Source organism: Vigna umbellata, chromosome 4 (assembly GCF_029865625.1).
Source record: "Vigna umbellata cultivar VRB3 chromosome 4, Vumbellata_1.0, whole genome shotgun sequence".
In the NCBI taxonomy this organism is placed as follows: domain Eukaryota; kingdom Viridiplantae; phylum Streptophyta; class Magnoliopsida; order Fabales; family Fabaceae; genus Vigna; species Vigna umbellata.
Genome location: NC_142168.1, coordinates 47,074,029 through 47,100,656, shown reverse-complemented (window position 1 = coordinate 47,100,656; position 26,628 = coordinate 47,074,029). Strand labels below are relative to the sequence as shown.

Below are 26,628 nucleotides of genomic sequence, written 5' to 3'. Positions count from 1 at the left end.
GAGGCTTGAACTCCATAGACAGTTTTAGAATGGAACTGATTATAAGATAATGGACAACAGCACGTTGGCCACAAGCATTGTGGTAACATATCGCTATGATAATTCTAGAAGATCTAATGGTACCTTGGTTTATGAAGGTCAAGGAAGAAATCCTGCCTTTGGGAAAAAAGTTTCACTTCGTGATCAAAAACTGGAAGGAGGAAATTTGGCGCTGAAAAATAGCATGCAAGCTAGAAGTCCGGTGAGAGTTATATTCAAAGTGTTTGGAAAGTTTGATGGTGCATTCAGTTACAGTAGCAGTAATTCTCATTACTCATATGTTTATGATGGTTTGTATTTGGTGGATACAATGAACATAGAAAGAAGGAGATATGGAAAGCTTGTGTTCCAGTTTAGACCGAATAGAATTTTAGGATAACCTAAAGCTTGTGTTCCGTTTTCTAGTTTTATGAAACTGGTAAAATGGAGTGTCTTTATTTTAGTGAAAAAAAAAAACTAAAAATGGAGCTTGTATTGTAGCTTATTGGAGGAACTTCTGCTTTTAAGAAGTTCAAAAAAGCTGAGCCATTACAGTGGATCTAGACACCTCGTTAATCAAAATAGGAAACAAAATATGTAATGTTGAAACCTTTTATATGGGATCATTGGAGATGTTCTAAATTATTCTATAAGATTCAACTATATTATTGAAATATTATTTTAACACCAAACATTCCTGTTCTACTTAAGATAAAGAAAGTAATTCAACAAGTTAGATTTGTTACAGTTAGATCATAATGCATAATTTTTTTGGCCTCTTCTTCCTATTTTTATGTCGAAGAAAATGCTTCTTATCAATGTTATAGTCAGGCCTTGATGTGTATGATAGCATGCCTAGGAAATGTCTCTCTGCTACATGATTTTCCAATGTTGCCTTTCTACTCCTGCTGCATTTTTCTAGTGCTTGTTTGTCAGTAGTTCTGGAAATTATCTTGTTATGATTGTTTTCAAAAGTACTTTTATTTTCTGACAATCAGAAAAAAATTACTTTCGAAAAACCAAGAATATTTTCCAATGAATACTAAGATATTAACCAGCTATATTCAAAATGTGTGCAAGTAGTTGATTATAATAGACGAATAGTAAAAGATTAAACACATGTAAACACAAGAGCAAAATGTGCAATAATCAACTAAACAGCATAAAAGTTCATCCCTGTTTCCTTTCTAAAGGAGCATTAGGATTTCCTCAGCAAAAGAACATAGAGCTAGAAACATTATCATTCAATATAGGCAACTGAGGGACAGGGGGAGCACCACTATGACTAGAAGCTGTCTCCGATCTTTCCTCAAATTTCATAAACTGCCCCATCTGAGAAGCAGCCAAGCGAGCATAGCAGATTGGAGCAACTGCAGAAGTTTATTCACCAAATTAGGCACACTTACAACCAGAACAAATAAACAAATAAAGAAAAAAAAAATAGAGTGACAAATTACCAACAGATATGGCAGTGGTGCTCCTCTGATACCTGTTGTCACAAGTAAAAAAATCTTATTCCAACGACTCTAGATGTCAAGAGAATAAATAATAATATATTAAAACAGCAACTTACACGTATGATAATGAGTACACAAGTTCCTGCAGATCATCAGCTGAAAACCCAATCTCATCTAACAGAACATGATAATGTGTAGGCCTACTAGTACCCTGAATAAAAACAACATTTATGCATCAATAATTATGCATATGTGAATTCACTATATACAGTAAAAAAAAAAAGAAGGTCAAATTCAAAAGTAATAAAACCACGTTAAAAATAGCAGTGATAAAAAGTAACAACAAACTTCGAATACTCACTATCATTCCAGCATGTGCACACATGTAAAAGTCATAGTTCCCAGGATGACAAATTTTGTTATCAATCACAGTTCCTGCACCAAGGAAAAAAGATCAAACAATAAAACAACTAAATATTATTGACTCTTGCAAAACTTCCAAAAAGGTAACGTACCAGGAGGAACATTGTTGGGAACATCTAATTGAAAGAATCTAGTATGGTGGTTCTTTTGAGCCACAATAACCAAAAATTTGGGATTCCAGTTCTCATCTAAAAACTTGCAAGCCTAATTTAAAAAAGTAATTAACCACAGAATAAACAAACGCATAGTTAAAATATTGTTTGATCAGGCCATCGAATACGCACCTCTATAATTTGATGGAGCTCGATGTTTAAAACTTGATTGAACTGGGACTCAATGACTCCATTCCTAAATAGAGAAAAAAAAATATAGAAAGTACTAAAAGAATAAAATATACAACATTTTTACAAATATTCACAAAATAATAAAAATAACAACTACAAAAATAAAGGTTTGCAGAGTATACCCCATCAACGTAATTTCATAGCATAATTCTAAAATTAATCATTCAATTAAAAAAGGGAAATAATTTAATGAAGCCATACATAGACCTAGAACAAAAAATTTAATAAAACATCAAAACAATAAAAATTAGTACAAACGCAATTTAAAATTTGGGAAAATGTTAACCTGAATATGATTATATTCTGAGGCTTTTTATTCCCAGAACTTGTATAGAAGTCAAGAAGTAATTCCCTGCAAATATAAAATAAAATAATAAATAATGTATAGCTCCATATAACATATACCTTGTTAAAAGCATAATTCCAATAGCTGTCATAACTGGAATTGACTTCATAATATAATGCAAGAAATACTTTAATAGCTACGGATGAACTTAGAAAAGTAACCACAAGTGTATTAAAGACAATAAAAAACTGTATACATATATAGCTGCAATGGCTATAAAAGAACTATATATATTACGTCTATCAATAAACCAAATTTTAATAAAATAGATGTCATCAATAGACAAATTCACGAATTACAAACAAATATACGTTTACCTAATTATGCCTTCATCCACCCCATCGGAGACTTTCTTAAACAAATTGTCAATCATTTCAACCCTCGGAGACTGGGTTCGGACACATGCTCTATACTTTGATATTAGAGGCCACTCCATAGAGCTAACCACCTAAACATCAACATATTACTTGTGCAATGTTAAATAATTATTGGTTTGAAATAAATACGCATCATAACAACACACACGATTCCTGAACAATTACCGCTGCAATTGAAGGAATATCGGTTTGCCCTGGGGAGCCATGAGACACGTCCATGCCAATAATGATGGTAGGAGCTCTGGAAACAACTGGGATAGAAGGAGCATGTTCAGCTCCTAAAATAGAATTCAAGCCACCAAGCTGCACAATGAACAAAAATCAGTGATAACAAACGAAATACAAGATGTTGAGCATAAATACAGTGCAAAATACCATACCTTGGCATTGATCTTCAATAAAACATTGGTCAAATACTGATCATTGACCCTTTGGGGCACTATACACTGTGTAACAACCCCAAAATCAGCTAGATTCCTCTTTTTCCACGGACCTTCGAGATTCGATTAATTCTAATCAATAATGAAACTTGAACAATTACATTTAAGGATGAATCATATACGTTACCATATAGTTCAGAATTCCTCTCAGGAAGAAGACAAAAAAGAAATTCTGGAACCCCTGGAAGTTCGTATTGCAATAATTGAAGCATTTTCTCCACCCTAACCAGAGGCGAGAATAGTGTATTGTGAAAATCTTCTTCAAAGACGTCAAAAGGTTGTTCAATGGCCTGTCAAAAACAAATAAAAACTGTAGTCAGCATGTTTATTATGCTTCCAAGTGAACACTTAAATGGAAAACTTACCATTCCTTTCATTTGACCCCACTTGACGAGATCCCTAACAAGTCCTCGTACATCACATCGGGCAGAAAAGTTAACCACAGCCCATTTTTCAATTTTTACAGGCCTAACAAATTTCTGTAGAAAAAAAATCCAGTCATAAAAAAGTCACAACAGTTAACTAAGAAGAAAAAAATTAGATCAGAAGTTGAATTAAATACCTTTTGATTGAAATTCCACCTCCCATTTCTTGGATTGAAATCCTCCCAATTTCCAAACTTTAACTGAACATAACGTTTAATTATCAGTTTCAGATTCAACAAACATTGATAATTAATAAATCAAAAGTCTACAATTTGTCTTAGAGAGCATATAAAAATTATCATGCAAACATCAAAAGTGGTATTATCTAATATCTAGATGCATAAAACAAGAAAAATACACATTTCAAGGTACTAGCATAATTATAAAACCATTAAAAATATTTACCCTCGGAGCTTGTAAAACACGACCTTCAATCTAATAGAAATACCACAATTACGAAGCATAGGTTAATAACCATAATTGCTTCGACTCAAAGCCTGAAATAATAGAAATAACATCACCTTCATCGATAAATGTTTGCATCATAGCAATTGGTCAAAATAAATTATAAAGAGACTAACATCTGTCAGCACTCTCATCCTCTCTGGAGGCTTCAGCGTAGACTTCTCCACCAATTTGGATCTTTGGAGTGTGGTCAGAGGTTTAGTATAACATTGAAGGGATACCAAAGAGCAAAGCTAAGTAAAAAAATCTTAATCAGTGATCTTTGGAGTGTGGTCAGAGGTTTTCAATTTCATATTGTCTACTAAAGAAAAACAAATCAACACATTATACCTCAAGGGGAATATATGTTGGCCGCTTCGGCTTTCCAACATTAATACATGGAAGATCACCTGAGTAGAAGAGATCTATCTTCCGACGATTAACAAAATAATCATACACGGTCACCTCCTCCGTGTCATCACCATCCACTCCACCCTTTCTCTTTAATGTAAACCTAAAATGTCCACACCACTAAAATCCTAACTTGCGGGATACAATATAACTCTACCCATAGCAATAACAGAAATGTAGAAAATTAATGAACAATGACAAAAAAGGATAATAAAATACAGTTGGTCTTTGCACGGAGGTCACTAAGCCCAGTTGTTATGTAGTAAGATATTTATTACATAAAATATCTTAGATATTATATTACATAAAATATCTTAAGATATTTATAAAGCCACTAACCACATTTTTAGGTAAGGTGGTTATTTCTTATTTTGTTTATAAATACAGTAACAGGGTCAAAGTCCAGGTACGTTCTCTTTATGTCTAGAGACTCTAAATAATATTTCAGAGCAATATCATAATCACTCTCTTGAGAGCTGAGGCTCCATAACTCACATCTGACTTGAGCGTCGGAGTATCTTTGCAGGTACCTGGTCAAAGTCCAGGTACGTTCTCTTTATGTCTAGAGACTCTAAATAATATTTCAGAGCAATATCATAATCACTTTCTTGAGAGCTGAGGCTCCATAACTCACATCTGACTTGAGCGTCGGAGTATCTTTGCAGGTACCTGGTCCAGGTACGTTCTCTTTATGTCTAGAGACTCTAAATAATATTTCAGAGCAATATCATAATCACTCTCTTGAGAGCTGAGGCTCCATAACTCACATCTGACTTGAGCGTCGGAGTATCTTTGCAGGTACCTCCCCTCCTTTGGCGAGAAGAGCAAGCGTCCCAGACAGTGTCCCAGACAGCCAGGAGCAACGAAGACACACTGGAAAACATAAACATTTTGGCGCCGTGGGGCCGAGTGCCAACCCAAAGAAGCCACAAGAGGAGCCTCGGCCTCGATGAATCGTTTCTTCGGATAAAGCCACTCCATCACCGCCAGCACGTGCACCTCTGCGAAGTCGCAACAATGAGCACATCAGCGAAATCACACCTCTTTGTGGGTCAGATCCAACACCCAAAAACCTAGATCTTTCTTCCAAAGCAGCTAACGAGAGGTACCCCCACCCAGTCCCGCACACTCGCCACTATCTCCACCCAAACCGGCCGCCACCGGCTACCTCCATACCGCCACCAGCATTCCCACCGTCAAGACCATCGTCGGCCGTCACCGGAGGTCTTCCCCTCCTCATTTCTCGCGTGCGAGGTTCTCTCCGTGCCGCGTCTTCACCGTCTGAAGGAGCCTGACCATCGCGAGTCGCGGCTGATGCCACCAAACCAGGGCTACCGCCATTCGTCGAGCTCGTCGCCGGCCACGGAATCAAGCTCCCCTTTTTCTCTTCTCCTTGCGCGCGAGAGGGATAATCTTCTCCTCCATGAATCGCTTCTTGGGCGAACTCAACCACCGTGCCGACCAGGGTCGCCGCTCTCCGTCAGGCTCTCCCCCCCATCACTGCGTTGCCTGCCACTACCGAGCCTGCTGCCAGCGTTGCCTAGAATCAACGGCGCTTCCTAAAACCGGTTGTACTGCTCTCTCCTTCGTTTTCTTTGAAACGGGTTCCTCTCCGATTTGGGGCACGCTGTTTTGCCTTCCACTAGCCACCACCAAAGGTTCTGCCGAGAAAATATTTGGGGTTTCCTTCTGTGTTTAATTGATGTATGAATTATCAGAGTCGAGACTGAGAACAGAAAACCCTAAATCCCCAAATTGAGCCCAGGTTCTCATTCTTCGTCTTCAATGGCAACATCTCTTCTGAAAACCCTAAATCCTCAAATTGAGCCCAGGTTCTCATTCTTCGTCTTCAATGGCAACATCTCTTCTGAAAACCCTAAATTCCCAAATCACAACCCAAGGCCAGGAGCTCGGTTCCAGTCACATGAGCAGGCTCGCCGGCAGCAAACTCGCAGTTTTCGCGGAGGACTCCCACACGAAAGATCACCTTGCCGTCCGGTTCCGCCTTCCGCGCCATCCGCAGCGCAACGAGCCAGGGCTAGGTTGCGTTTCCGCCAGTCCATCCCAAACCTGGGAATTCCATGGTTTTCGATCACCTTGATCGGCCGTTCCGCAGTGTGGCTGATTCTAGGGTTTTTTAGGGCAGAAAAGGATTTTACAGAGAAGCGGGAAGAAGACGGTTGTCAGGGTAAACCCTTTCGGTGTCTTGTCAGACCCATTCTCCACATCTTCCGCAACCCTCGCACAATTCACGCGTCGTTCGATTCTGCCTCCACATCATCCAACTAACTTGGCCCGAACCCTATTTTTAAGGATTGGATACTGAACCATCCGATCCCTCCGGCACATAGACTCAACGATCCTCCAGGATCGCCCACTTTGTCAACCATTGGCAATAGACAGCAGACGGTCGTCCTCGACCGATCGTACATTTTGTCGACCACTGATACGACAACACCTCGATCGATCGTCCACTCAGTCGACCACTAGTGAATCGACAACATACGGTCGACCTTAACTGATCGTACGCTTATTTTGAGGAACGACAGCGAGGCCATCAGTGACCATAAGCGCTGCAACACTCGACCGAACGACAGCGAGGCCGTTCGACCATTTCCTGGTCAACCATCACGAATAAGCCGTCAGCTAGGTCGTCAACCTTGGTCGACAGCAAGACCGAGCGACCATTTTCTGGTCGACCATCACGAATTAGCCACCACCTAGGTCGTCCACCTTGGTCGACAGCAAGACAGAGCGTCGACCGTGACCGATCGACAAAACCTTCTTCATTGCCGATCGACCATTTCCTTGTCGACCATCAAGAATGAGCCACCACCAAGGTCGTCCACCTTGATCGACGACAAGACCGAGTGGCCTCAACGTTCATCCCTGGCGATCAACCATTCCGCCTCACTCATGTTCGGCCACCCGTCTCCATAACGTTCGTCCACTGGGTCCCCAACGTTCGACCATGCTTGGCCTCGACCATTCGGCCACCCGCCTCAGTAACGTTCGTCCACTCGAACCCGCAAGCGTTCGCTCATTCAACTACATCTGATGCTCGCACATTGGTCCTCAATGACGTTCGGCGTCTTGGTCTCTACCGCTCGACCATACTTCAACACGAGCATGTCAGCGTTCGAGCGCCACTGACGTTCAAACACCGCTCGACAATCCATATCAACGAGCGTTCGGAAACCGCTCAACAAGCCATGTGACGAGCGTTCAAACCGTCCACTCGTTCAACTTACGTGTCGAGCGTCCAAACCGCCCTCACGTTCAACCGCTCGATTTGGATTCGGCCACTCGACGCCAACGACGTTCGTTCTCTTGGGGCCAATCGTTCGCCCATTAGATCTCACGGACGGTCGGCTTAGAGCGTTCATCGCTTCGCTCAACATCGATGTCAAACAGTCGGCCGTTCGGCCTCACCCTCCGGCGTCACCATTAGGCCTCACGGACGTTCGGCCTATAGCGTTCGTCACTTCTCTCATCATCGACGTTCGGCCTCAAGGGCCTAATAGTCACTCACTGATCATTCGGCCATCATTCCATCTCCTTGACGTTCGACCTCTAGCGTTCAGTCATGCACGATCTCAACACTCAATCGTTCGGCCATACTCTTGTTCGGCCTCTGTACGTTCGGTCACTCGATCTCTCTAATGTTCGTCCTCGCTTTTTGGATTCGAACGCTCGACAATCAGTATGTGAACGAGCGTCCAAACAGTCGCCCGTTCGTCCTCGCCCTTCGGCCGTTCGGCATCCCTTTGGTTTTCAACCACTCGGTCTCACATTCGGCCTCTACTGTTCAACCATACATCTACACCAGCACTCAAGCCTTGGGCCGTTCGTCCGCTTGCCTCAGTTGTTCAACTGTAGGTCTCAATTACGGTCGGCCGCCTGGCCTCCACCCTTTCGCCTCAGTCGTTCGGCGATTTGCGTCTCAAGCATTCCAGCATTCATTTTCACGAACGCTCAAAGCGTCCAACACTCAGCCTCCCTGATGTTCGACAACTCGACCTCTACGGCTCGACCACCTATCGGCACGCCAGCTCCACCATGCGATCCTATTAACGTTCGACCGCCAGGTTTAAAACGCTCTATATTTTTATATATTGTATATCTTATGCAGGTCACAGTAGACGACCAACAGAAAACCGAGCGTTCTACGGGATACACTCCCTCTGGTAGTTGTTCGCCCAAGAACACCCAGAACGTCAACCGCTCGACAAACCATGTCCATGAGCGTTCTACGGGATACACTCCCATGGGTCACTGTTCGCCCAAGAACACCCAGTACATTCGGGATACACTCCCATGGGTCACTGTTCGCCCAAGAACACCCAGTACATTCGGGATACACTCTCATGGGTAACTGTTCGCCCAAGAACACGCAGTACATTCGGGATACCCTCCCACGGGTAACTGTTCTCCCTTGAGCACCCGATATACCCTTACTCGACCATCCATGTGTACGAGCATTCAACATCTGTACGAGCGTTCGGCCTCAACGGTGTTCGCTCTTAGGTTTCAACCGCTCGACAATCTTTGTACGAGCGTTCAAACAATCGACCGTTCGGCCTCCTTTTGCTTTCAAACCGCTCGACAACCTTTGCGAGAGCGTTCAAAGCAGTCGGCCGTTCGACGCCATTAATGTTGTCCATTCGGCCTCAATGACGTTCGTCCGCTTGGCTTCATTCATTCGGCCTCACATGCCACTCGACTTCTACCGTCCGTGGCCTCACGCATTCAGCTCCTATGACCTTCGGCTATACAGCCCCTACCGCTCGGCCATCCAGGTCCTCACATCTTTTCGGTCCTTCAAACTCAACCGCGCGGTCATCCTTGGTTTGAAACGTTCAGACCACAGCAAATACAGCCTCCCCCCTCAAACTCATAAGTCCTATAGTTACCACGTCCGTAAAACGGAACCGTTAACTCGGACTTGGGGGGCATGTTATGTAGTAAGATATTTATTACATAAAATATCTTAGATATTATATTACATAAAATATCTTAAGATATTTATAAAGCCACTAACCACATTTTTAGGTAAGGTGGTTATTTCTTATTTTGTTTATAAATACAGTAACAGGGTCAAAGTCCAGGTACGTTCTCTTTATGTCTAAAGACTCTAAATAATATTTCAGAGCAATATCATAATCACTCTCTTGAGAGCTGAGGCTCCATAACTCACATCTGACTTGAACGTCGGAGTATCTTTGCAGGTACCTCCCCCTCCTTTGGCGAGTATGAACAACAACAATTGGAGAAGAGCAAGCGTCCCAGACAGTGTCCCAGACAGCCAGGAGCAACGAAGACACACTGGAAAACATCTACACCGAAACACCAGTAATTTTATACTCTTGATTGGATGGACTTGCTTTAATCCTCAAATTTTTCAGTGTTCTCTTGGCCTGTCCAAAATAATTAAATAAAAATGGTATTGTTGAAAATAAAAACCAATGAAACAATACAGTGTAGATTTGTCAGAGAATTTGCATACCTTTACCCAGTCCAGAGAAAACGAATCTTTTACATTCTGATTGGAAATGAGGAAGTCCACCACAGGCCCAGGGGTAACTATCATTGTGGTTGAGACATCTGGAATTTGTTTTGAATAAGTTAAACCCAATTATAAAGAATGAATTCCCTACAAAAGAAATCACCACAAGGAAGCAAGTACAACCAACAGATGATACCTATGTTAAGTGACAAGCCACTCTGGGTGATTCTAAAACTAGAATGAAATCCCCGAAGGCCAAGAACACCTTCTCCTAAATCAGCAAAATTCGTCGGATCATTATGGAAGAATGACTGGCGCACGAGCAAACCGCCTCTGCAGATAAAAATTATTGTTAATAAATAATAATAGACACACAATAAGAGATGACCAAAACTATTATCAAAATTCAATAATGATCTTTATTTATGGAATAATAAGAATTTAGTATAAATCACACACTGTTTAGCAGCATGCTGTCTCATAATGATATCAAGAACTCTTATTGCTTCCTGATAATTATCAGAATCCTGTCCACGGAGAGCATTGACAATGGCTTGCAGTGGAATCTTTGAAGCAAACTTGATCTCAACGTTGTAACATTTTGCTTTATTTGGGCGTCTCATTCTCTTATCATTTTCACTCAATTTTCCATGTTCATCGGGGCTGGCATTTCCATTATTTCTTCACAGAATTTTACAGAAAAAGTTAGACAGAAAAAAAACATTCGTATGAAAGCCAGTATTCAAAATAAAAAGGCACAACATGTGAACCTGCAAGTAGAGACAACATCCTCGAGAAGAACAGTGAACTCAAAACGATCACGGGCGAGAGAGCCAAGGGTATAAACTGTTTTCTTGCCATCGTATGCAAAGTACTTATTGTTGTTTAGTAGTTGAGAAAAATATAACTCCTGAACCCTGTCAAGGACCTTTCTCCCCACACCCTTACCCTCTACAGGGCGTCCATCTTCATACGAAAGGGATACCTGCTCAAACATAGACATGAATACACCATCCAAATAGACAGAAAATTAATAATACAAAAGAAACAAAAGGACATACACTATACTGAAAAAAGTGACCGTCAGTGTTTCCAACATTCACTTTGAAGTGATTAGTGAGAAGTCGGAATTTCCTCCCTTTAGAGCCAAGGCCACGCCTGGCTATTGGAAGCCCCAAGACCTTCTTTTTCTCCGGCTCCAGCACTACATCTGATGGGATAGCAGGTGGTGGCGGAGGTAGGGAATCCTCAGTTCCATTTGTCGCAAATGAAGACATCTACTGCACAAACATTATACGGCATTATATGGTCAGATAACATAGAATAATGTCTATATTTTCAGACTTTACTCAGAAAACTAATTAAATTTTCATTGGCAACATGTAACAATAATAGCTTGCAAAATCATATAGTGTAAACACAATGGCAGGGAGGGAGAGAGGGAGAGAGAATTGTAAACACCAGTTGATCTCCAGAACTTCAAAAGGAAACGAAAGAGCTGACTCCTCCTCTCACACGTTGATGTGGAAGGCTTGACTTTTGATGAGCTATACACGAAAGAAATCTAATAAATAAAATAAGGAGGAAAACCATAATCATAGACCGTTTATAGACTCTCTTCTGTTAGCATCTTCCTGTTTTCGGAAAAGATCATAATCATAGATAATAACATAACATAAATGGTGCCATAAGACGTGTAGCAAAACATTTTCAAATGTCATAGCCGTGGGAAATCTACTGCACAACCACAGCTAGCTTATAAGAGGAGGAGAATAATAAAAGGTTTAAAGAATAATTCTAATATATTATTTCAAAGAGTAGAGTACCATATATATATATATTTAAGGATCCTATAATCCTTCATCTATTAAAGGAATGACAGGTGCATAAATCTGCACAAATTATAATAATATCTAAATTATAACTAACACAATATTTGATTATCTAATATCCTTTAATAGAATATTTGGCATATCTTAACACCCCCACTCAAGTTGGTGCATGGATATCACACATTCCCAACTTGAATAGAGACTCATTAAACAATCTTCTTGATACTCCTTTGGTGAGAACATAAGCCAACTGCAATTCTGATCTTACAAAAGGAAATGAAATTATTCCAGCTTCAAGCTTCTTTTTGATGAAATGTCTATCAATCTCCACATGCTTTGTTCTATCATGTTGCACAGGATTATGAGCAATTGCTATAGCCGAAGTATTGTCACAGTACAAACTCATAGCTTCATTTTGTGTAAAGCCCAAATCTGATAGCACATTTTTAATCCACAAAAGTTCACATACACCTAGTGCCATGCCTCTGAATTCTGCTTCAGCACTAGATCTTGCTACTACAGGTTGTTTTTTACTCCTCCAAGTTACAAGATTCCCTCCTACAAAAGTAAAGTATCCAGAGGTAGATCTTCTATCATCTTTTGATCCTGCCCAATCTGCATCAGTGTACCCTTCTACCTTTATGTTTTCATGATTTGAGAACAAAATTCCTTTTCCAGGAGCGGACTTCAAATATCTCAAAATCCTTTCAACAGCATCCATATGAACCTTCCGTGGGTCATGCATAAATTGACTAACAACATTCACTGCATAGGTAATATCTGGACGTGTATGGCACAAATAAATTAATTTTCCTACCAGCCTTTGGTATCTTCCTCTGTCTATGCTTGCTGAATTTGAGCATTGAAAGAGCTTATGATTTTGTTCAATTGGTGTATCAGCTGGTTTACTCCCAAGCAGCCCAGTTTCCAATAATAAATCAATAGTATATTTTCTTTGGCATAAAAAAATACCATGTTTTGATCTAGCTACTACCTAAAAAATATTTAAGATTTCCAAGTTGTTTCATCTCAAATTCAGATGCAAGGTATCGTTGTAAACTAGAAATCTCATCTTGGTCATTTCCTGTAACAATCATGTCATCTACATATATAATCAAAGCTGTAATTTTTCCTTTTCCTCTCTTAAAAAATAAGGTGTGATCAGAGTTACTTGCTCTGTAGCCAAAAGCCTTCATAGACTTGGTAAACTACATATATAATCAAAGCTTGCTCTGTAGCCAAAAGCCTTCATAGACTTGGTAAACCTTTTTAATCCATATAGAGCGTTCTTTAATTTGTAAACCTTCATTCCAATTGAGGCCTAAAAGAAGGGTCCATATACCATGTTAGAAGTGGACTTGAGGCCTAACTCATCCCCACAAAACCGGCTTGTAAGGTGAGGTCTGCACCCACTTATATACTTTAATTTGGCCTTATCTCTAGTCGATGTGGGACTTCCAACACACCCCCCTCACGCCGAGGTATATACATCTCGAGCGTGAGATTAGACATTAATGGGTGGTCCAATAGCGGCCCGATAATGGGTGGAACAATATGCCCAACAAACAACCAATAATGTTAGGATAGGCTCTAACCATAACTCTGATACCATGTTAAAAGGTTTAAAGAATAATTCTGATATATTATTTCAAAGAGTAGAGTACCATATATATACATTTAAGGATTCTATAATCCTTCATCTATTAAAGGAATGACAGGTGCACAAATCTGCACAAATTATAATAATATCTAAATTATAACTAACACAATATTTGATTATCTAATATCCTTTAATAGAATATTTGGTATATCTTAACAGAGAAATGACATTTTGTTTGTGTCTGAAGTAAGATTAATCTCCATTTGCATGGCTTCTCAATGTGAGAGTGTTGCTACTTTACTCATTTCATTCTTTAAAGTTATTCTTAAAACCAATCTTGAAAGCATTGTAAGTATTCTTATGGCTTATATCTGTTTATTTTCTTTTCCTCTAAATACATTTTATGAAGTTTATCCAATCTGTCCACTAGTCAATGTCAAAAGCAATATTTGACTAATAAGCATGCACTAATTGATATGCTCTGCATAGAGTGTACTGGGGCATTGGATAATAATTAAGAAACCCATTTAATGTCTGTAATTATTCATAAGGAAAAAAACAAGGTAATTGGGTTCAAATTTTTATAACTAATTTAAAAAATTTCTCTGCAAAAAAATAATTAAAGAAGGTATAAATATATATATATATATATATATATATATATATAGTATATAATAGAAAAAGGAAAAAAGTAGTGTTATTATGACTAAAAAGAAAATAAGGAAAGTCAAGAGTCAGAACATTGTTCATATTTATAATTGGAATAATAATAATAGTATCCAAATATTAGTTTTTGTATATGTTGAGATATTTTCCCTACATGAATATGTGTTCTTGCTAAATAATTTGAAGAAAAATGTTAACAAGTTACTGTAATGTGGTGTTGCCATCTATTAGACAATTAAAATTTGTTACTGTTATTGAATCAATCATCTATGCTATGCTAACTATGACAAACTTACATCAATATATAGCTTTCCATTAAACGATTTATGATCAGTGTTATTTGAAAATTTTAAGAAAAATATAAGTTTGATTTTTTCATTAATTATGTTTAAGATAAAAAAAATATCAACAGAACAATCAATTCGAATAAAAAAAATTCGAACACAATTATTTCAAATTAACTTTTTATTTTTATTTTATTTTAAAATTAATTAGTACAAGTAACTTATTCTTTTTTTTTACAATAAAATTGTACAGTTTCACGTCTTTAGGACTTTCTTTTGATGCACTAGCTTTGATAGTTATATGAATGTATTTGATTATGGGAAATCTAATAATAAAAAATGCATTTTTACTACTTAATGATTAAGTGATTCGTTATAGTGCTGCTTTAAGAATGTTAGGAGTTTTCTAAGCACTTAATTAAAATTATAAGAGTGCTTAAAAATTCTAAAAAAATTGGGTTAATGTTGACGAATTTTTGGATTAATAAAATTCAACTATTTTAAGTAATGTTTAAATATTATTTTAGATTAAAAAAATATCTGTGTGAGTTTTGAGACATTTGCAGAGAAAAGACTGGTCAACGTTTGATACTGAAAAATCTAACGTTTGAAAGTGATTACTGCATGCTGAGACGTTGTAATTTTATATATTGTTTCTGTCCCAGGGGGTGCCGGACGCCGTACGGAAGGACGCCCACATAGACGGCGCCATATGTACTGATAGTGGACGTCTACCCAAAGTAGAACGTCCGCCCAAGACCTGACGCCCGCGCAAGGTAAAATGTCCGCCCCGGAAGCTGGACCGAACGAGCAGCCAACCATTTAAGAAGTGGACGTCCGCCCAAGGTTGGCGTTGGTCGCCCAATAATCCGGACGTCCGCCAAACAGTCTGGACCGAGCGTCCTCAGGAACCGGACGTCCGTCCAAGGACGTCCGTCGTCCGCCAGTCCGCCCAGGAATCTGGACCGAACGAGCGGCCAACCATTTAAGAGGTGGACATCCGTCCAAGGACGTCCGCCCAAGGGTGGCGCGTCCGCCCAATAATCTGGACCGAACGTCCAGCCATTCCAGAATCAGGCGTCCGCCCAAGTTGGGACGTTCGCCCAAGAATCAGGTACGCATTCATGAACCGGACGCCCGCCCAACCGCCACCTCACTTTATTGATTACACGGTTATACGCTAATGACACATTAGAGTCCTTAATGAAGATTAAGGTATTATTGGGCCGTTTCCGGCCCCCAAAAGTTAAAAGCCCATTACGATCAGTATAAATATAGGTCTCAGGTATGATTTCGGGACAGATTGCTTAGAATGCAACACATGCATGCATTATAGAATGCTCTGTCATATTACTGACTTGAGCGTCGGAGTGCCTTTAACAGGTACCCGGCCCCTCCCCAACAGGGAGTGTGGAGCGGTGCCAGGAGAGGGAGGACGCCCGTCCAACTTGGAGCAGAGAGCGAGCTTCTGGATTGAAGGACGTCCGCCCACCATGGGGCTTGGACCACAGAGCGAGCGTCCATCTTTATACCGCCCGCCAGTTTGGAGCGTGGATAAGCGATCGTCCATCTTTGTGCCGCCCGCCAGTGCAGCTTCCTTCGGTTCGTGGGATTCGGCAGTATCCGCCCGGTCTAAGGAGGACGTCCGTCTGGCTAACAGCGTTCGTCCATCACGAGACCGTCCGCTCGGTCTGCATCAGCTGGAGAGAAAGTGTCCGCCCGTCTTCAGCATTGTCCGCCCGGTCTACGGATCTTCGACAAGAAAGTTTATGTTTTAACAAGGTCCGCTCGGATCCAGTCGAAACATTTGGCGCCCACCGTGGGGCCGTGTGACTTCGGTTACCCAAAGGTGACCACGAGATATGAGCAATCGGCCCCCATTTTTGGCCGTCCGACCTCAAGTGTTAACCGTCCGGCCTCAACCTTAGCTAAATTTGACATCCGCAGTCCGGCCATTTGGCCGCCAAGGTACGTATTCTAAATTATACCAATTAGACTTTCGGCCCAGGTGCTTAGCCAAATTTGGTCGTTCGGCCTAAACATATCCTCGGCCGTTCGGCATCAAAATGTCTCGGCCAGTCGGCCTCAACATACATCGGCCGTTCGGCCTCCATATCTCTCGACACTTTGGGCGCAACATACCTCGGCCATTCGGCCTCTAAGGGCGATCGCCCACTTGGACTCAGCAAGCGACTGGCCAGCCAGCTTACAATAGCGCTCGTCCTTCCGGATCATAGAGCTCTCGTCCAGCCGTTCGACCACAAACCAAATGTTTGGACGTTCGGCCTCGGAACCAACCGTCCGGTCACTCGGCCTCCAAGGTACGTGTTCGGCCATTATCTCCAGGCCGTTCGGCCTTAGGTGCGCGGTCAAATTTGGCAAGGCTCGACCGTCCGGCTTCGAACTTTAGATCGTTCGTCCAGAATTACCGAGACGTCCATCCCCAACCGTCCGCTCGTTCCGCCTACGGATTCCATCTCTACCATTAGGCCGGTCGACCTTGGGTACTTGGCCAACTCTGCCGTCAACATTGAGCCGTCCGGCCTCGTCAGACTCTCGGCCATTCGGCCTCCACATATTTAAGAACGTACGGTTTCAGCATTGTCTCGGCCGTTCGGCCTCAACCAATCCTTGGCCGTTCGGCCTCAGCATGATCTCGGCCATTCGGCCTCCCATTATTTAAGACCGTTCGGCCTCAGCATAGTCTCGGCCATTCGGCCTCCACATTTAAGAACGTTCGGTCTCATCACAGTCTCGGCCGTTCGGCCTCAACCTCTTCTCGGCCACTTGGCCATAGCATATTTTCGGCCTTACAAGGTACGGACACATCTTTCTTTAAACTTGAAATTCGCTATGTTCCCTTCATGGAGCAGTTAACCGGCAACAATGGCGACGAAGCGAAAGACCGTCCGCCCTATCAAACTCCAAGCTGGTGAAAAAGTGTTCCAACGAGAACAACTTTCAGCTTGGTAGGGCGACGAAGCGAAGAACCGTCCGCCCTATCAAACTCCAAGCTGGTGAAAAAGTGTTCCAACGAGAACAACTTTCAGCTTGGTAGGGCGACGAAGCGAAGAACCGTCCGCCCTATCAAACTCCAAGCTGGTGAAAAAGTGTTCCAACGAGAACAACTTTCAGCTTGGTAGGGCGACGAAGCGAAGGACCATCCGCCCTACCAAACTCCAAGCTGGAAAAAGAGTGTTCCAACGAGAGCAACTCTCAGCTTGGCCGGGCAAGAAAGCAAAGAGCCGGCCGTCCATAACTTAGCCGAATCTGGCATTCATCAATGACTGGCCGTCCATAACTTAGCCAAATCTGGCATTCATCATCAATGACCGGCCGTCCATAACTTAGCCGAATCTGGCATTCATCAATGACCGACCGTCCATAACTTAGCCAAATCTGGCATTCATCATCAATGACCGGCCGTCCATAACTTAGCCGAATCTGGCATTCAGCAATCGACCGGCCGTCCATAACTTAGCCGAATCTGGCATTCATCAATGACCGGCCGTCCATAACTTAGCCAAATCTGGCATTCAACATCAATGACCGGCCGTCCATAACTTAGCCGAATCTGGCATTCAGCAATCGACCGGCCGTCCATAACTTAGCCGAATCTGGCATTCATCATCAATGACCGGCCGTCCATAACTTAGCCGATTCTGGCATTCATCATCAATGACCGGCCGTCCATAACTTAGCCGAATCTGGCATTCAGCAATCGACCGGCCGTCCATAACTTAGCCGATTCTGGCATTCATCATCAATGACCGGCCGTCCATAACTTAGCCAAATCTGGCATTCATCATCAATGACCGGCCGTCCATAACTTAGCCGAATCTGGCATTCATCAATGACCGGCCGTCCATAACTTAGCCAAATCTGGCATTCATCATCAATGACCGGCCGTCCATAACTTAGCCAAATCTGGCATTCATCATCAATGACCGGCCGTCCATAACTTAGCCGATTCTGGCATTCATCATCAATGACCGGCCGTCCATAACTTAGTCGATTCTGGCATTCATCATCAATGACCGGCCGTCCATAACTTAGCCGAATCTGGCATTCATCAATGACCGGCCGTCCATAACTTAGCCAAATCTGGCATTCATCATCAATGACCGGCCGTCCATAACTTAGCCGAATCTGGCATTCATCAATGACCGGCCGTCCATAACTTAGCCAAATCTGACATTCATCATCAATGACCGGCCGTTCATAACTTAGCTGAATCTGGCATATATCATCAAATCTGGAGTAGGGGGACGTCAGTCAACCGTCTGACCATTTGTCCTCCAAGGTACGCCAAGTCGACCTCCACGAAGACCCAGCAATTCGGGGGTCATCTTAAAAAACCCTTCGCACAATACAATTCTGCTCGGGCTCGGGGGGCTTATGTACTAGGTCCGCCCAGCATATGCCAAGCGCCCAACCATTCAGTGACGTCCCCCCAAGATTGGACGTCCGCCCAAAGATGGCATTCAGGACTAGCGTCCAGCCATTTGGACGTCCGCCCAAGATGGCGTGCCCGTCAAAGATGACGAGCGTCCAGCCATTTGGACGTCCGCCCAAGATGGCGTGCCCGTCCAAGATGACGAGCGTCCACCCGGCATAGGACGAGCGTCAAACCATTCAAGAGCGTCCACCCGGAAGCTGGACCGAACGAGCGGCCAACCATTTAAGAAGTGGACGTCCGCCCAAGGTTGGCGTTGGTCGCCCAATAATCCGGACGTCCGCCAAACAGTCTGGATCGAGCGTCCTCAGGAACCGGACGTCCGTCGTCCGCCAGTCCGCCCAGGAATCTAGACCGAACGAGCGGCCAACCATTTAAGAGGTGGACATCCGTCCAAGGACGTCCGCCCAAGGGTGGCGCGTCCGCCCAATAATCTGGACCGAACGTCCAGCCATTCCAGAATCAGGCGTCCGCCCAAGTTGGGACGTTCGCCCAAGAATCAGGTACGCATTCATGAACCGGACGCCCGCCCAACCGCCACCTCACTTTATTGATTACACGGTTATACGCTAATGACACATTAGAGTCCTTAATGAAGATTAAGGTATTATTGGGCCGTTTCCAGGCCCCCAAAAGGTAAACGCCCATTACGATCAGTATAAATATAGGTCTCAGGTATGATTTCGGGACAGATTGCTTAGAACGCAACACATGCATGCATTATAGAATGCTCTGTCATATTACTGACTTGAGCGTCGGAGTGCCTTTAACAGGTACCCGGCCCCTCCCCAACAGGGAGTGTGGAGCGGTGCCAGGATAGGGAGGACGCCCGTCCAACTTGGAGCAGAGAGCGAGCTTCTGGATTGAAGGACGTCCGCCCACCATGGGGCTTGGACCACAGAGCGAGCGTCCATCTTTATACCGCCCGCCAGTTTGGAGCGTGGATAAGCGATCGTCCATCTTTGTGCCGCCCGCCAGTGCAGCTTCCTTCGGTTCGTGGGATTCGGCAGTATCCGCCCGGTCTAAGGAGGACGTCCGTCCGGCTAACAGCGTTCGTCCATCACGAGACCGTCCGCTCGGTCTGCATCAGCTGGAGAGAAAGTGTCTGCCCGTCTTCAGCATTGTCCGCCCGGTCTACGGATCTTCGACAAGAAAGTTTATGTTTTAACAAGGTCCGCTCGGATCCAGTCGAAACAGTTTCAGATTTAAATAATTTTTATTTATTTATTTTTTTTCAAGAGTTTGATTTTATAAGAATCGTCTTAAGCAGAACCATGAGTTGTCATGTTTGGATTAAATTGCTTCCACTCTTGACTAAACTTTTTTTATCTGTAAAACTGCAAATAAAAAATACAAATAGTAAATAATCAATTTGTTTGTTATAAGTATGTAATATTATTATTAAAAATTAAAATGTATGTTATTATGGAAATATGATTTGTGTATTTCTTATAAATCTATCATTCCAAAATTCATTTTCTCATTTTTTACACGCATGCTTAGTAATTATTATTAATAAGAATAATTTAATTTTTTTGGAAAAATCTATTCCTAGATATTTACATATGTACGTTGTAAATCTAAAGATAATTTGTTCTTTTTTATCAAAATTTGTGTCATTACCATTTTTGAACAATATAATAAATATAATATGTACTTGTTTTTAGAAGAAAAAAAATGTTTTAACTAAGAATTACTATTTCTCATTTTTTTTTATTTAGAAATTTGAATAAAAATCATTCTCTAAATCCTACTTCATTCTCCAATTCCATAATTTGGTCAAGAAAATTAAAATGATTTCCTGTTTTTTAAAGATTACTCCAATATATTTATTAATTCAAGTATGACATTTAATTACAATAAAAAAATAACTCCTCAATAGAAAAAATTAATAATTCAAAAACAAATTCACATCTTTATTCAAATTGTATATTATAAAGTAGTATTTATAAATTGTAAAACAAAATATTCAAAATACTCCGTTACAAAATAATTGATAATTTACATGATTGAAAAATAACTAAAACTAAATGGGATGGAATAAAACATTATAAAAAAAGTCTAACTCAAAATCCCATCTACAATTTTCACATGAGTTTTTAGTATTATCATCATCATCTTCAGTATCCATTATTTCCCAAGAATAACACTTCTTCATACTCCACCCATTGCATTGTCTCTCAGAACATAAAGGAGTTGGATTGCGCACCAATGTTTCATAAGGTTTTCTCCAGAAGTTACTCAACAAAGTTACTATCTTATTTCTACACCTTACAACACACTTGAGATTTTTAAGAAATTGCATATACTCAACTCCTTCTTTTCTTAAATTAATATGTATGAACATAATAAGATAAAACCATACACATACTTTGCTTCAAGATGACCCTTTTTGGCAGCCATTTTCAAGTCATTAATGTTTTTTTTCTATATTTCCCTTATATCTAATTAGTTCTCTTAATCGCTCTTTATACAAAGCTTCAATATTTCCACCCTCTTTACAACTTTGCATAAAAATATCAAATGCCCTTGCTTTTGACCAGGAAATCAACGAAAACTTTTCTAATGAAATTTGTTGCCACATATAATTATCTTTTGTGGCATGCAAAAAATCTCTACAACATACTTTCATGTTGTAATGATTAAGGTAAGATTCAGAACTTACCTTTGCAACAACATTAACCAATAAGTCTACAGGAAGTGATTTGATTGGAAAAAATGTAGATTTGTCATGTTCAGTGCATTGTCTTTTGTTATCTCTCAGAAATTATTCTTCCATTACAATCAAACGAGTAGACTCATTGCTTTCATCGCATTGTCTCTTGTTGAACTGTGTCTTCTCCGTCATAAAACTAAGCAGGGAATCCTCAGTTCCATTTGTTGCAAATGAAGACATCTAGTGCACAAAAACATTATACGACATTATGGTAAAATAAGGAGGTTGTTCTTCACTCACAGGAAAAGAGTGTAATCAGAGTGCCTAATAATCTTTAGTGTTCTTGTTCACCCACTCCTCTTGTTATAACAATGGCAGGGAGGGAGAGAGAATTTTAAACACCATGATGTCTTGTACGTGGCTCCCTCTTCCTCCGATTTTTATGATTGAAATTCCTTCGGCATTAATTGTCATTAATAATTATGAGATTAGGTAGATTTTGAGTTCTCCATAATTATGAGATTATCGGCATTCTTTCTGTCAAAATCTGAACCATTGCTTAGTCATAATTAATAACTAAATTCGGATGCGATCCTCCACCATATCTGATATCTTATTTGGTAGTCACAATTAGTTTGAAACAGTGTTTATTTATATGTTTTTATAATGGTTAAGCTAAAAAAACATATTTTTAAGTTATATTCAATAGGCATTGAAAATTGAGATTAAAATTAATTTAGATAATTTTTTTAAAATTTTGGAAAAAAAATGTGATAAAATTATGAAATCAATAATATCTTAAATTAAAACAATATTTTTCATATTTGTAAGAATTTATTGTCCAGCAATATGGCCACCAAATGAAAAAGAGTGGTGCCAATTGTTTTTTCATAAAAGTATATGTATAATCAACTTTATCGTGCCGCCAGTTATTTATGATCAATTATAGCATAAAAAAATAAGTTAAATCTAAAATATATATCTCTCCAACAATTATATGCATATAACTTAAGCAGATCAATTTTATTTTATATATATTTATTTGTTTATTAGTTTCTGTGACATCCCAAAAATACAGTCATAAATCATATAATTAGAAAATCACTTTTAATAATAATTCAAAATAGTTTTACAACTAAAAATAAAACCGAACGAACGAACGCTCAAGGACGAACGTCCTTGAGTACAGTATTACAACTTTAAAGAAACGAACGCGCAAAGCCGCACGTCCTTAAATAAGAGTTACAAATTAAGGCCGAACGTAAGCGGAAACTGACCGAACAGTTTACACATGAAAAATACCGAACGGTCGAACATAGCCAAAATAAAAGCATAAGTTGGTCGAACGAACACTCTGCCACAAACCTACACTATTAGCCGAGCGTCTCACTGCTCGGTCTTCACTTCAACTTCAACCAGATTCTCTTCGTCCAACACAACTTCCAAACGCTCATCTCCCTCTGCTCACATCCACACGGATGATCATTGCAATGACAGGACGGACGTACAAAACGAGACAACACAAGGAAAAACGCAGGGTAAGCTTAAGTAATTTAACTCATGCATCAACATACAAATTCACATAAACAGTTCATCATACATGTACATTTCAACGCACGCATAACAGAAAACTCAACACACGACTGACCGTCCGGACTGTATGAATTCTGCGTAGTTACAGGCTTTCACGCACCCGGGTGGTGTGGTAACTGGCATCCTCATCAGCTGCCACCCGAGGTTAGTCTGTTCCGTCCGAAGTACCCCTAGGGACAAGGACCTCCTGCCGTTCCCACGCATGACGAGCCCCCTCTACTTGAGGACGAGCACTCACGGAACATCAGGATCGAACAGCCAGCATTAACTATCCACAGTCATACTTTACAACTTTCAACATTCATCCATGAGTCGTTCCTACCTGGAACGCTCGTTCAACAATCATAACTTTCATTCCATCTCATATACTTTCTATCATTCACTATTCATCTATGAGTCGTCCCTACCTGGAACGCTCGTTCAAAAGTCACAATTTGTTTTCCATCTCATATATTCCTCAACATTTATCATTTATCATTTTATATTCATTTTCATCATTTCTTTGAAGACCATAAAAAAAAGAAACCGAACGTTCTGTCCCTAATAAGGCCGAGGACGAACGCTGTGAACGAGACCAAAAGACACTCGTTCGGATCAGAGTACGAACGACCAATTTACTTCCAAGCGACGAACGTCATTTACCAGGGAATTAGTTTAATGAACTGACGCTCGTGAATTTCAAACCAATTTAAGTATGAAGGCCCTAGGCCCAATTACATCAAACGTGAGCATTTCAAGACTTCGAGGAAATAGTTTTATAAAAATTCTCATACTGAACCCACTGCCAGTCAATGACCGAGCGTGGAAATCTGAAGTTGGACGTACGCTATTTCAATAAGACTAATTTTACAAGGATGAGTACGAACGCTCAGTATAAGACCGAGCATCATTTTGAGCGAGCGCTCAATATAAGACCGAGCCCCTTTTTAGAACGAGCGCTCAGTATAAAACCGAACACCCTATTTGAACGAGCGCTCATTATAAAACCGAGCACCCTTAAGGACGAACGCTCAGTTCAAAATCGAGCACCATTAGGACGAACGCTCAGTTCAAAACCGAGCACCTTTAGGACGAACGCTCAGTTCAAAACCGAGCACCATTAGGACGAACGCTTAGTTCAAAACCGAGCACCATTAGGACGAACGCTCAGTGTGAGACCGAACGTTAATAACCTTAAAATTTGATAACTATACTAAGAGGATTTCGAAGAAATGTTTACGGACGGGAAATATACTATTCCCTGTATATATATATACATATATAAGAACGGAATTTAACAAAGGATACCATATACAACAGTGCTTGGCCGAACGCTCAAGCAAAAGTTTTAGACACGAGGACGCTCGTCCTCAACAAGGGATCCTTCCAAATGAACGAATCCCACTTCTGCTACTTTATCAGGAAAACCGAACGGTCAAGGACCGTTCAGTAACGAACGCATATGATCATAGGGAGAGTTCTTATTCAATATTCATTCATATTCCAGTTCATTTCTCATCATACAATATCATAGTTTCGTTCGTTCATATCATCATTAGCTTTCACATTTCATACGATCCATATCATGTAAATTCATATTTCTCATTTCACCAAAATAACGAACGTTCATGTACTTCAGTCACATCAAATATCATGCATTATACCCATACAATCAAATAACGAACGTTCATACCATTCATTCATATCATCCATCATGCATTATTTTCATGCAGTTAAATAACGAACGTTCATACGAAGCACACCACATGAATTAAATCAAATAAGCTTCCCTTACTTGGAAATGACCGAACGTTCTCAAACGCAGAGACACAACCTCTCAACCTCTGATTCTCCTACTGTCAATGCTCGTTAATCCACTACACGAACGAACCCCGACACCAAAATCAGATTTACTCAACTTTAGGGAAGATGACGAACGTACAACTCAGAACTGAGTTTGCATGCATGAAAAACGAACGACCAGAGAGTGGGAAAAGGACTTACCAGTCCAGCTTCGCCAACCGAGCGTCTTCTTTGGAAGTCCTTGACGCCGAGCGTCCTTCTACAGTGCCGGAATACATAACGGAGGAGGTGAACGGGTGTCTTCTTTGAGAGAGGGTGCAGAGAGCTTAGAGAGAAGAAGGAGAGAATTGAATTCTCAGAAACGAAAATGGTGGAGCGTGTGGAGGGTGGAGAATATTTCAGAAATTCTCAGACGTGGTTTCTCGCTCTGCCAGCGCACTTCTCCACTCTGCCAACGCACGTTTCCACTCTGCCAGCGCATTCCACTTACAGCCCATGCCGGACGCACGTTACACGCTGGCAGGCGCACGTTTTGCACTGCCCATACCGAATGGTCGTCCTTTCAGAGCCGGACACGTGTAATCCACTATCAGTTTCTGACTCACCTCCACGTGCGTCCGCGTGTGAAAATTGTAGATGGGATTTCAGAGAACGTAGAGAGAAGGAGGAGAGAATTAAATTCTCAGAAATGAAGCAGAGAGGTGCGTGCAGAGGGAGGGGAATATTTCAGAATCTTAGTTTGCTTTCCACTCTGCCAGCGCACGTTTCCATTTCCGCCAGCGCACGTTCCTATTCTGGCAGACACGTTCCCATGCTCTCAGCGCACTGCACTACGTTTCTGACAGCCCATACCGGACGGTCGTCCACTATGTGGTCGCCACGTGGTTTCCACTTCCGATTCGTGACTCAGCTCCACGTGCGCCCGCGAGCGTCCGTTAGTGGGTGTCAGACGCTGCTGTCGTCCATGTGCGTCGCTGAGGTGGCTCGCTCGACGCTCGCCACGTGGACTCCACCAACGCTCGTTTTTTTTTTCTTTTTTAAAAGGCCTGACACTCACCATTAATGTTAATTTGACTTCTGCATTGGTTTAGTACACACCAAATTTAAATATCTCACTATTATTAGCTTGTTTAAGACTTTTTCTAATAAAGGAAAAATGCTTCTTTGGTCTGAAATACAAAAGATACACATATCTGTCTTTACTGTAAGATACACAGATATAGAAATACAAATTATACACGTTACCTTTTCCTTTCTTGTGTCTAACCCTTTAAGGATCACGACTTTGTTTTCATTGAAGTTTTCCTTTTTTTGTTTAAATTTGATACTTGATCAATGAGACTTTAACCATTAAATAAAATATAGACAATGCATTTATCACAAAAGCAACGAAAAGCATATTAGAGAAAGAAAAAGAAAAATATTAACGTGCAAGTTAACTCCCTCCAGTTTTAGGATGCTTCTCATTTTAGTTTGATGAATAATAAAGAAAGAGATTCGAAAATTAACAAAGGACGAGAAAAGAAACAAGGGTCACCTTTATGAACAAGTTTGACAAACGAAAGATA

General features: G+C 41.1%; 1 protein-coding gene and 1 pseudogene across 2 annotated transcripts; one reads left to right on the top strand and one right to left on the bottom strand.

Moving 5' to 3' along the window:
- The first annotated feature begins 49 nt into the window (after positions 1 to 49).
- On the top strand, positions 50 to 418 carry LOC148200403 (YDG domain-containing protein At5g47160-like). Its single transcript, XM_088112935.1, has one exon. It carries the CDS (start codon positions 50 to 52, stop codon positions 416 to 418), a length of 369 nt encoding a protein of 122 aa, XP_087969061.1.
- Positions 419 to 1,140: 722 nt separating this feature from the next.
- On the bottom strand, positions 1,141 to 11,468 carry LOC124824527 (protein argonaute 4-like; annotated as a pseudogene). The gene is made up of 23 exons (XR_015786103.1): positions 11,253 to 11,468; positions 10,962 to 11,176; positions 10,651 to 10,872; positions 10,388 to 10,524; positions 10,192 to 10,289; positions 10,028 to 10,102; positions 4,905 to 4,927; positions 4,626 to 4,788; positions 4,412 to 4,528; positions 4,236 to 4,327; positions 3,968 to 4,030; positions 3,771 to 3,884; positions 3,533 to 3,695; positions 3,346 to 3,458; positions 3,131 to 3,268; positions 2,906 to 3,036; positions 2,529 to 2,594; positions 2,183 to 2,246; positions 1,991 to 2,102; positions 1,837 to 1,910; positions 1,592 to 1,686; positions 1,476 to 1,507; positions 1,141 to 1,388 (listed from the first exon to the last, which is right to left on the bottom strand). The product of XR_015786103.1 is annotated as a protein argonaute 4-like (transcript).
- Between the last annotated feature and the right edge of the window lie 15,160 nt (positions 11,469 to 26,628).

What these genes read in the sequence shown, in the direction of transcription:
- LOC148200403 (XM_088112935.1), top strand. Translation starts at nt 50, where the DNA reads ATGGACAACAGCACGTTGGCCACAAGCATTGTGGTAACATATCGCTAT.